At 41.1% G+C, this 12,301-nt stretch overlaps 1 protein-coding gene across 4 annotated transcripts in view; it reads left to right on the forward strand.

Annotated features, from left to right (window-relative positions):
- slc4a11 (solute carrier family 4 member 11) overlaps nucleotides 1-12,301 on the forward strand; it is an 87,034-nt gene that overhangs the window by 37,729 nt on the left and 37,004 nt on the right. For 2 of the 4 annotated variants that reach the window (XM_041060991.1, XM_041060992.1), the window contains exons 2-3: nucleotides 1,437-1,487; nucleotides 4,794-4,910. In XM_041060991.1, the coding sequence (XP_040916925.1) occupies nucleotides 1,437-1,487; nucleotides 4,794-4,910 (168 nt within the window). The remainder of the gene's footprint in view (nucleotides 1-1,436; nucleotides 1,488-4,793; nucleotides 4,911-12,301) is intronic. The other 2 variants (XM_041060994.1, XM_041060993.1) reach the window with 1 other exon arrangement.

Here is a 12,301-nt window from a genome sequence, read left to right on the forward strand (position 1 = left end):
GAAGACGTCGAATTTTCACAAGCGTTTTCAGTATTTCCTGACATTTTGTGGACTCCACCATGAATCAGTTCATCTAGAAAATAATTTACATGTTACTCTATAATGAAAATAATAATTAAACACTGCACTACTCCCACTAATATTTATGTTTCATCTGCATCACATTGCACTTTGATGATACCCGTCGCATCGGGCACCAGAGCTGTGACCTGCCTTTGTTCCTGCCCTCTGACAGCACACTGGTTTCAGCCTACAGAGCTCGTTTGTCTCTGTGACGGTAACAGCAACATTTTATGTGAAGCACTTGCATATTGGCTCTGGATCAGAGGGAAGTAAAATGTACATGTTCACAGAACATGGTTTATCACCATCATTACATACAGCTGACGTCACAACCACAGCCCAAAACATATTTCTGAGGCATCTGTGGAATTTTAATGAGGAATGTTGCTGCTGGGCTTTTAAGGCTATCTATAGTTACTTTATTGATGCCTGTTGTACTCGTTTACAAGACCCACAACAACAATATGACAAGTCAATACGTTCAAGGATAAGGCTTCTAGTATTCTCTCTTTCTTTTTTTCTGTTAATACTGTCAACTGATACAATCACAAGAGAAAAACCATGTGACAGTGGCTCCCTCGCCCTGCTCTGAACCTGTGGCTCTCGGTCACAAGCATAGAAACGTAGAGGACGCATTACTTCTTTAAAGAGCTGGACACTGTAGTTTTTAGAAAATGTTTCTCAAGTAGGAGTTAATAGTGCATTTGTCTTGGACTATTTTCAGCTGCGGATTAATACAGTTTCGGTGGGACAGTGAGTATTTACGGCAGCTGGATTGTGTATCCCGGTGCAAATGTGCAACTCACTGATGTGTCTGTAATAGTTTTTGGACAATAATGGAGCTCTGTGGTGCAGAGGAATAAACTATACCAGGGTGTGGATACTCACGTGGTTGTAGGATGAATTTGTTGTTGGTTTTGGTCTTTTGATGGAATTTATTGACAAGGAGAAAAATATAGAATATCACCAGACTTAACCTTTAACAAAGACACAAAGTGTCTTACACATTAGCAGTGCAGCTGCATTCAGTGTGTCATTAGTCGTCATTGTTGTGTCTCCTAATGTCCATTGGGGGGCAGATACTTTCATGATTAACTGAACGAATGAATAATATTTAATCCTGATTCTTTACACAAGGTGCTTTGCATTTAAATGCGCAGGACGTTTCCACCTAAACACCATCACTAAACGACTAACAAAGGCCTGCATCTGTATTTATAAACATCTCTCTTACCAACAATTACTCTGAGAAAATAATAACGAATAATGGGCATCTCATTTCAAAATAAAAATGGCTTCCTTCAGGGCCTGTTACTGTTGCCCGGATTCACCTCACTGATTACTGTCTTTCTCTTTTTTGCTCTCTCCTGCAGAGGCGCCTCCCTCTGGGATGTCCAAGAATGGATACTTCTTTCAAGAAATGGGTGAGTCCTAGTCACCACCAGGACATTTGAATGCACCGTGCACTTCATTTTCACTTCTGTTTTTCACAATGCAAAACAAAGCAGCCGATAATAAGGAATCCATGCGATGGAGGCACCGTGTCAAAAAAAAAAAAAAAAATGTGATCCTCTCATCATGATGGGGAAAGAGGTAGAGGGATTTTTTTTTTTTTTTTTGAATGCTGCCAGTAATGTGCGTTGTACAGTATATCCATAGTGAAAGATGTGAGTTAAAGATTAGAGCTGCAGCACAGACACAGAGAACTCTCCCAGCTCTCACACTCCACTGCATTTGGATATAAATAATGAACTTTTCTCCGGCTGTTATGATAACGGCAGTTTCATTACCTTCAAGCCAAGAAGAGGCACCCAATTAGTATGTGCAGCACAAGCAGTCAGGACAGAATATGCTTGCATTGGATCCCCCTGTCTCCCCCAGCCAATTATTCCCCTGCTGCAACACACCAATTCACTCAGCAGATTCAGAGAAGTCCCACTGCTGCAGCTGAACATAACCGTCTTTATTAGGCAACCTTTTATCAGGATATAAATGCAATTACATTATTGTTAGCAAGTAAGCATTATCCACCATTGTCATCTGAGAGGTTCATTAGTGAGCACAGGTCTGGAGGCCGAATGCCCTTCGGATGCACTTGGCGACCAAAGGCTTTGAGCAGGGTGACGTGAGAAATAATGTTTGCTGTACATGTTGAACTGCAGAAGTGGTCCTGTTCACCTGTGCCTTCTGTGTCACTCTCTTCTTCTTTTACCGTGTTAACAGTTGATATGCTTGGCCAGTAACTGTGACTGAATCTGATCACAGCTGCAGGATTACATTCTGTTTTATTTTGACTTGGAGAACATAAAAACAACAAAGAGAATAGTAATTTAAAAAAAAAAAATTAAAAACCAGTTATTACAAAATTTTGTGATATTCATTTTCCTGTTTAATGGGCACAGGGATGCATTGGAGGGATTGTGCTTGAGTCCTCTTGGACATCAAAGCTTTCTCATGTCACATTTTGAGGCAACCTTACAGGTGTAATTATGGATTTTAGCAACTAATTCAGGGTTAAAAGTGTTTGGTGAAAGTAATGGTCTTAGCCACACTCATTAAACAAGGAATTTCCTGCATGAAATAGTAACTCAGATGTTTTCCTTGAAGCTTAATGTGTCACTTTATGAGAGTGTAATAATTTTTTATTAATGGAGGTGGTCCTTAGTTCAGGCGAGGTGGCCCACTTCCACTTTAAAACACTGCGGGAAGGCCTGTAATTTAGCTGTTATCATCGATTTCAAATCTGGAAAGGTCCACGCTGCGTAAGACGAGCCCTTTTTTCTGTTTTATATAATTGTAACTTGAATATCTAAGCATTTTGGACAAAGGCTGAACAAACCGCTTGATCTTGGACTGTTTCTTGGTCAGAACAGCTACGTGAAGACAGATCTTATGGACACATGAATCAAAAGAATAATCAGCAGATTAAACTGTTGATGAAAAATGTGGTTTGTTAAATCAGCATATGAAGGTAGACGAGTGTCTTTGAGTAATTCTCTGCACACAAAGCCCAAAAGTGAAAACATCTTTAATGATGAAGTTTGCTCCAGTGTGGCTGTTTGTAGCACTGTGGTGTTCCTGTATGTCTCAGCTCCAAAAACATCTCAGAGGCTGCTGCACAGCGCTGCACACCATTTTCAGGAAATGCATCAATCATTCAGTGTTTTCATATCAGACATCCTCATCCCTCGGCCCTTGTTCCTTCTACATGTTGCATGTTTGTATTCAGCGGCCATGTTACTGAGGCGCAGCTCGTCGTGAATTCAAATGCTGCGAACTGGTTCCATTTAAAAACCTTGTGACAAGAATCCAGATTGGGATTATTTTGTGGTCAGCCCTAATTCTGAATGGTGAATTGCATATTTGGAGTTTAACTTCAAAATTAAGTGGCGAAGTAAAGTAAAACATGATAATTGTAGCATAAAAATAAGTAATAGACGTCTAATAAAGCCGTTCCTCCTGCTCAGCAGCTGCTGCTCCCTCCCAAGGTGATTTGAAAGTCAGAGCCCAGCCGGTGAGTCTGAGGCTCAGAGGGATGCAGGAGAGGTGACAACACAGAAAGGTTCAAATAATGTCAAGTGCTGAGGGATGATCCTGATGCAAGGCAAACTGAATGAACTGAAATTGGGGCCTCCTCATGGATAAGGTCAGCAGATAAAGAGCACAAGTATGAGAGATTGTTCTCGTCGCATCGAGCCTTTCGATGGATGATATTTGGGAGCCCACTAGTTACTGTAGGACTGGATTTAAGGGGCTGCTGTGTCAGGAAGAGAGAATGGGATGAGTCATACAAACAGGCTCCAGGCTGGGTCCTGTGATGCTTTCTACCATAAAAAAAAAAAAATCCTGACCACTACGCACCAAAAAAACAAAAAAAAAAACCTGCTAAAAACATGCATCTGCCTGCTGATTCATGAAAGTGAAAATTGACCATTTGTTTAGGTTTTTATGCTTATTTATGCATTAAAAACACACAACCTTTGATTGATCATCGAACTCTTAAATCTTTTGTAGACATTGTCCACCCCAAAATAATTGAACCGGGATCTTTTACCATCACACTTAGAGCTCTCTAAATATTAAAGCTTTATTAGTTTCTGTCACAGATTGAACAGAATCTCAGATATTTTGATGATTGATTAAACATTAAGCCATTTTTTAAAAAAAATACACAATACGGTCTGTTTTCTTTTGTACAACCAATTTGTGTATAATCACCTGAATCTGAGAATTGTTGTGTTTTCATCCTCTCCTACAGTAGGACAGAACAGATAAACCAAACAGCGGCTCCAGAGAGGGCTTTCCAGGTTTTTACGTTACCTGTCACCTGAGGTTCTGCTACACGCTTGGAAGGGGAGGGTTGAGGGGAGGGATATTCAGCTGGTTGCAGTCTGCAGTGTCACTGCTAGATGCCACTAAATCCTACACACTGGTCCTTTAGCCAACCTTTCTTATGAAATGATGTGAAAAGGAATGCTGGCGTAAAATCAGAGTTGAAAAGTGAGCTTCTGTGTGCCATCCCTCAGATGATAGCTGTTGTTTTTTTCTTTTTTTTTCTTGGTAAGTATCGCTTTATTGTTGCTGACTGCTGAAACAATGTGCAGTAAGCACCTGTTGAATGTTTGGGACTTGCCAGCTACTTTGGCTGCAGATGATGATGAAGTGAGTTTGCTGCCCTGTCTGATAGCCAGTGAGGTCCAGGAGGTGACCCTGTGCTGTTGTGTCCCCAGAGCAGCGGGAGGCGGAGCAGGAGGAGGGCAGCGAGGGCCGAGAGGAGGGACAGGACTCGCCGATCGCCTGCGGAGATGACATCCACCTCTACGACAACCAGATCAGCCCTGGGCCAGGTCAGTGCACAGAGAGGGAGTGAGAGAGGGATTCAGAGGCCACTGGGGGTTTGAGTGTATGGTGGGGATAAGAAAGGGAGGAAAATAGAATTAGAATGAGAAGGAAACAGAGGGAGGTAGAGACAGGAAGGAGAAACAGACGTAGAAAAGTGATTGAAAGAGAGGTGGCAGAAAATGTGTGAGAGGGTGAGCGATAAAGAGAGAGAGGGATTTGTTTGCAAGAAGAAGAAATGGAAGGTCAGGACATTTCATGCAAACTGTTTTAAGACTGCTTTAATTAACACTTTCATATTAACAATGGATCAATTGATTACTACTACTATTAAATTATCGCCTGACTCTGTAGTTTCTCTTTTTTTTTGCATCTTCCAGGTCTTTGTTTTGATTTTGCTGCTGATTTGATTCAGTTCTCTTTTTTTTTTAAATCCATAATTGATTCCTTTTGATAAAATTCAGTTTAATTTGATTCTGTTCTTTGATGATTCAGTTGCATCAGATAAATGCCAATGTTTCTTTTGCAATTAACGAGTGAACAACTCTGTGAAGTTCACATTATCAGCTAAACTGTAAACACGTTTCCCAGTTATACAACAGCGGGTCAAGGATTTGTTTTCCAAATGCAAAATGACTAAAACATAACACATCTATATTTTTTAGGCTCACGTGCACTAAACAGTTGAGCAAGAATAATTAAAAGCTGCATCACTTACAAGGGTGTCATCATTATTCATATTTTCAAAAGTACATGCTGTTCCATAGAGCTACACATGGGCTGTCAGTAGCAGATGCTTCAGCTAAGTACAGGCATCCACTTTAATGATCACTGTGAGCACAGACGGGACAGAAACTTTAAGTCTGCTCACTAATTCATCTGCACTGTTTGTGTTTACGAGACATCAGCCTGATATCTGCAGACAGCTGCTTAGCTAGTGTTAGCTCCCCGGCAGGGACAGCCTGAATGAAGTAGAATAAACACAAACCGAGAGCTCAGATCAGTGTGAAGAGTGTTTTTCAGTCTGTTCCTCTTTGTAGATTTGCTCTGAAATAGCCAGAATCGGCTAACCATTGAGTCTCAACAGTCTCGTAAACTGCAGCAGATACGTGTCGGCTGTAATTATTCACGTTCACAGACTGTTGTGACTTAATGCGGCTCAAATAGCAGCTATCATACATTTTAACTTAACCTTTTTGTGCTTGTTGTAATTACTTGATTTACACAAAGTAGACATTTTACACACCGTGCAGCCCTGACTGAAGCACTGGCAACACTACTTACACATAATATTTAGCACAGATTTATATTCTTACTGAGAAAATGTGCAAATGAAAAAGAAGTATTAGAAATAAAAAAAAAGATTAATCCAAATTGGATTGACAGTGAATCGCTTTGACGGGATAAGTAAACAGCCCAACAACTGTCATCAGCCTCTGGTCCTGAATCCTTGAATTGTTTAGTTCTGATTGGTGAAGGAAAATGCTGCACCTGACATCAGCAAGTGACGCCTGAGAGAAGAGCAAAGACAAAACACGAGACAAAGAGCTGAAGTCACGACATCGTGCCCGGGCCAGCATCTGTTCCACTAACTTCTGTGACTCACCTCAGTTTCTCAGTCAGCATTTCTGTCATCGGCCTTTCTGAAAAACATGAAGCGCGATCCAGAGCTTTACTTTCTGTATTCTGAGACCAATCAGCATTCACTACAACACTGGTTATTAGAAATTTAATCCTTTTTCATTTTGAAATTAAACTAGTGGTATTCTTCCTTTGACAGATAATAGTGTGTCAGTGTCAGACCCCGTTATTTATAGTCATAAGCCGATTCATTAAAATTGCATTTGTAGCTTAGATGGATGTTGTTCTGGACATAGGCGTCCGAATGCAACCTCTGACTTCGCCTGACTATAAGTGGGAATGTGTGCTACAATCTGCCCGCCTAGTTATAAAAAACATTTTTTGAAAAACGGCTAGTTGTCTTTCTGAATTTGCCTCTTCCAGTCAATCAGCTCCTCTGCTGCTGCTTTTTGTTCCTTGCACTTCAGCCTTTTTGGAGATGTTTTATATCATAACACGAAGCTTCTTCAAAGGCAGCGCGTGTCTGCAGTCATGGCAGATCTCCACGGCATCATTCAAGAAGAAAGCAAAGGAAAAATGCCCAGAAAAATCTTCAAACAACTTTAAACTAATTTCTGTGGAGGTCTGCTGGGGTCTGGGTCCGTCCACAGCCTGATGGCAGGTGTTGACTTGACAGACAGCTCCTCAGCTGCAGGTGCAGATGATTTTGACCCCATCACCAGAAACCCCACGGGTCAACAGGTTACCATTGCCATGGCAACAGTCACAGGTGCACCACGGGGAGAGGAGGAAAGAGAGAGAGAGATGTCCGTTCCCTTTGAATGTGACAGGTGACCATGTCACTTGGGCTGATTCTCCATACATAGTAACACTTAAGGCATCTGACAAGAGAGCTGGAGTGGTGCAAGCTGGGAACAAGTTAGAGGAGGAAAACAATGGCGAAAGCTCCCCTTCAGTTTGGACAGATGCTGCGGATGTCAGGTCTAAAATAAGAGTGTAAAATACTTGAGTGGCGTAGTGTAAAATGTCACAGCAGAACAGATTATATTCAGTGCCCGTTACCATAAATGTTGATCTCTGTGCCACTGAAAGGCGTATTTCCCCTCCCCCCCTCTTTTCTGAAAAACATTATTTGGACTGCACCACTTTTTCATTCTGTTTCTATTTCTATACCTGTGTGACTGAGGGGTGATGTTTAGACCTCTGGGCCAGGATGTGGAACCATATTATTAGACCCCAAAAAATAAAAGAACATATAATTTGAAGTGAACTCAGTGGTTCCATCTTTATAACATCAGAAGTAGGAGTGAGTGGATGAAATAGTGGAATTAATAATTTTTTTAATTTTGCCCTAATACACCCAAAAAAGTATTAGAAGCGATACCACAGTGGTAAAGTTTCTTACATTCATCTCACTGTGTAATCCTCATACAGCCCACGCCTGATCACAAGGGAGATAAACCCGTAAACCTGGCAGTGTTTGTACCACATTCCTCTCAGCCTATACAGCTGTAGTATGTTGAATTCTCGCCGCTGTCATCAGGCAAATTCTCACCCGCAGGTGCAGAATGTTTGTCATGCCCAACAGTGTCTGCTCCCAGATTTTCGGTGCATAATTCATTGACAGCACAGCTGAATGTTGATTAGTGTCTTTTGTTTTGTGCTCCCCCCCTACACACACACACACACACACACACAGTCTAGTCTAGTAGTCGCATACATTTGATCCCAGTGTCATTAGCTGTTTGCGTGCCTGTTTCTGCTTTTACTTTATGTCACAAATTATTATGTTATTTTATTATTCCACATCAGCAAGCCGCTGTGGAATAGGTCCACCATATCAAATCAATGTAAGACTCCGAACAGGACTTTTAATCACATCCTGTCTGGCTAAATAAGCAGTGGTTTGGAAAAAGCAGATAGCTTGGTGATTACATCAGACCCAGAGACAGCAGCTCCTACCTAAATCTAATTTCAAAAACATCTGTCTGTTATAATTAATTAATTTCTCTCCCTATATTTAACAGTGGCTTCTTTCATGAGAAAACGTGGTCACGCTGTGGATGCTTTTATGAATCTGGTCTCATGCCAGCCTGGTTTCTGGGACAGTATTCGGTCCTGACCTTTGTGATATTGTGCCTGTTGGATATTTAACGTGCACCACACTAAAGATAAATTTTGCAATGGCCTTCCAACATCTGAGTTATTTAAAGAGCATTTATGATTTAAGGTCCCAAATACGAGCTCAGCCTCCAAAGTAGCGCTGCAGTGTTCTTCTTTCTGTTTTTCTTTTTGATGATGAAGGCAACACAACGATTGTCTTCTCTGTCAGAATACAGGGAAAACAAAGACTGCTCGAATGAGATGGAAAATGTGAAAAGTAACATCAGCAGGAAATGATCCATTCACCATACAACATTTTAAAACAACTACTGGCAATGTACCATGTATTTCTAGGTTTGTTTTGTTTTTATTTCAGCTAAAATGCTCAGGAGGACAGATTTTGTGTGCTAAATGTCATGTTTTGGTGACAGAACCATTTAGAATAAAATACTAAAGACTAAAAAAAAAAAAGTTTTTTTCAACAATAATTCAAGAGGAAATCTATCATGAACAGGAAAACATGCCAGTTTTACCCCGACAACACGTCGGTGCTGATTCAACTGTATGATGCTTTTGGAGGATGTAGATTGTGGTGCTGTTGAAATGTATTGCAATATACAGGAAGGTGCGTCTTTTGTTAATCGTACCCTCACAGATTTGAATAGAATGGACAAAATAATAGTAAGACCACAAATTGCAGCCTCATACAGTTTTTGCGACTGACTGTACACAGATTCTGGGACACAGATTGTGCTCAGTATTGGTTTATAAGTGTCATCAGGCAAAGTTCAAACAGAGTGAATGATGGCAGTTATTCAAGCGAGTGTTGAAGATTGAAATTTGAAGAGCTTACTGAAAATGTTATCGGCCGGTAATGCAAGGATGCTGTTTGTTTGTTGTCCTCCTCTGTTCTTTATCGCTCTGACATGATCTTAACCATTCTTCTCTCTTCAGAGAACTTTGTCATAAAGCTGTCAAATGCTCTCCATAAATAGAATTGATTTCATGATTATATTTCTGCCAGCGCTTGGCTCACTTCCACTTCAGTTCAATCAATTTGGCTGAATACTGAAGTGGAAGAGTCATGAGGAAGGGCAGCCATCTCACAATGGAAACTTGAGGATTTAGGCTTTGATCAAGGTCATTACTTGACCTTGATAACCTTGAGTGGGTTTTGTTTTGTAAATGCACAGTGGACCGAGTGAAGAGAATGGATTTACCAATAAAAAATATAATTTAAGGATGAGAAATCTGTAATAAATGAAATAGAGGAGTTAGGGTGTATTTCTTTCTTTCTTTCTTGACAAGCAGGTAGCGAAATGGTAAGAAGACTGATTCCTTTACATTTTAGGCATCAAAGTGCATTTTCATGCAAAATAACACAAACAACCTGACAGTAAGAGCTGTCCGAGAAGCCAGCTCCTAAAATATTCACATATTTGCAAGGACATTGGTTTGCCGAGGTGAAGAGTTTCCACCAGGGCTTGTAATAGTGCCTCTGAATTGAATTTTCCTCTTCAAGAGTGTGAGTGATATTTTGTAAAATTTATAAGTATTTTACCAGTTTTTCTACGGTGTAGTGCAGCAGCTTGGGAATGGCCTGGAAGAGCTGAAACCAGCTGACAGCTGGCAGAAAGGCAAATTCAACGCAATGATGTCAGAAATATGTTAACTGGCGTATGACGTCATCTCGCGACTTTTAGAGCAGCTTTAGCAGCTTTCCATTGAAAGTAGTTGTAGTTCTGAACTGCGTCCTCTGTTTCACACATTGACCATGAGCGGTCCAGCCACATGCAGGATTTTGACCTAGTCTTGTTTGATGTGGATTAATCACCTCTGGCTGATATTGAAAATCCACTTAATAAGGTCAGCACTGGCCCCGACTTGCTTTATCGCGATTTAACCGAATGTGAAAGGCAGAGTTTGGCAGAAGGCTGTGAAATATATTCTTAGCATTCTGAAAGTGAAAAAGTATGAACCTTATTTTTCTATTTTTCCACACCAATGATCATCACCGAATTATTTTTGATTTCAAACACATATTTGAAATGCATGCACTGCTTCAAACACGCTGCCCAGCCCCTGGCCCAAGGACACTCGAGTCTGTTCGGATACAAGCTCTCTCCTATCACATAGTAATTCAGCCATCCTCAGTCACCACCCTGCAACCCTTAATGACTAAAATAATACAACACTCCACTCTGAGATTACATAACACTTGTGGCTGACTGAATATAATCAACAGTTATAGTGCCACATTGATCAAATAAGGAACCAAGAAGGGAAACAAGCCTGTGCCACATTTTAACACTTCCTCTCCCTAATCCTAAACCCTGAAATTCTCCTGGATTACTTTAAGCCACACAGTATATTGAGACATACAGAGGCCATTAGAAAGAGGTGATCATTGGGGACGAGGTAATCTTATATGAATATATGAATATCTCCTTACGGCTGCAGCCTGACAGCAATTAGAGCCGCAGCTCTCTTTCCCCTCTGGGAGCGGATCAGCCAAGCCGTGTGCTTTTTGATTGTGAGGCTTTGATGAACCAAATCCACTGCACACGACATGTGCCCCCCTGCCATAGCCTCATCACAGAGAGGTAGGGGTTGGGACTCTCTTTCTTCATCCACTGCCTGCAGGGTTTTATGTTGGCAAGGTGTTTGGTGCAGCGATCAAAGCCCCCCATCCCCCCACCCCACCCCTTTCTGCAGACTCATACATGTTCACTTGTGGCTTGATTATTGATATTATGATATCCTGGCGCTTTCCTGAGGCTTATTGGCTTGTTAAAGGGGGGGTTTCTTGCTTTTCCGTTGCTGGAGGGTGGAGTTAAGCACTGATTGATTTCCAGACGGAGCCGACACAGTGCATCACGCGGAGCAGAGGAGGAAAGCCCATGGTAACCTAATAACGTCCTCCCCACAGTAAACTGCGATAACGGCGTTATGTAATGGTGGTGGCGGACTGTTTTATGAGAGTCAGCAGGGTACTGACAGTCTGCTAGTTATGGGACTGAAGTGTGTTGAAAACCTCATTCCCTAGCTTTGTCCCCGTATTGTTTTCTAACATAAAAGGTTTTTCCGCTTTTTCCTTTTTTTTTTTTCGACACTGGGAAAATCCAGACCTTTGTACTTTATCTGAGCATTCACCTCAGCTGCACAGTCGTGTGTATTAAAGCCTTATCAGCAGAGAACTTCCAATCCCTGTTCAGTGAGAGCATTTAGAGACTTGCCTCTTGACATTTTCATCCCTATTAGAAAAAAGGGTCTCTGGCTTCTTTTCTTTACAAGGCTGAGTGGTCGTTACTTGTGATCTGTATTTCAGAATTTTCACCACCAGTAATGAATGTTCTCTTGGTTAAAAACGCTTTTAAATGCAAATTCAGAACATTATAATTACCATGTTACGACAGATTAGCATTAAAACACGAAGCATTCTAACTTGTAATATTCTGATTTTACCAAAGTAAATGCTGCTTTATTGTTTGAAAACTGCAGTCACAGGGAGCCTGGTGGCCTTGGGCCACTGACAATTAACTACAACATTCCTGGTTCGAGTCTGCTTTCAAGTTGTGTCATTTCCCATCTCTCTCTCTCTCGTTTCCCATCATCTCTCCACTTTCATCTCTATGATAAAGGTATTAAAAAAGTAGCAGTAAAAATGTTTGTAAATGCCCAGGGCTTTGGTTCCTGAAGGTGACAGATTAGTTGG

Source organism: Toxotes jaculatrix, chromosome 17 (genome assembly GCF_017976425.1).
Source record: "Toxotes jaculatrix isolate fToxJac2 chromosome 17, fToxJac2.pri, whole genome shotgun sequence".
Classification (NCBI taxonomy): Eukaryota; Metazoa; Chordata; class Actinopteri; family Toxotidae; genus Toxotes; species Toxotes jaculatrix.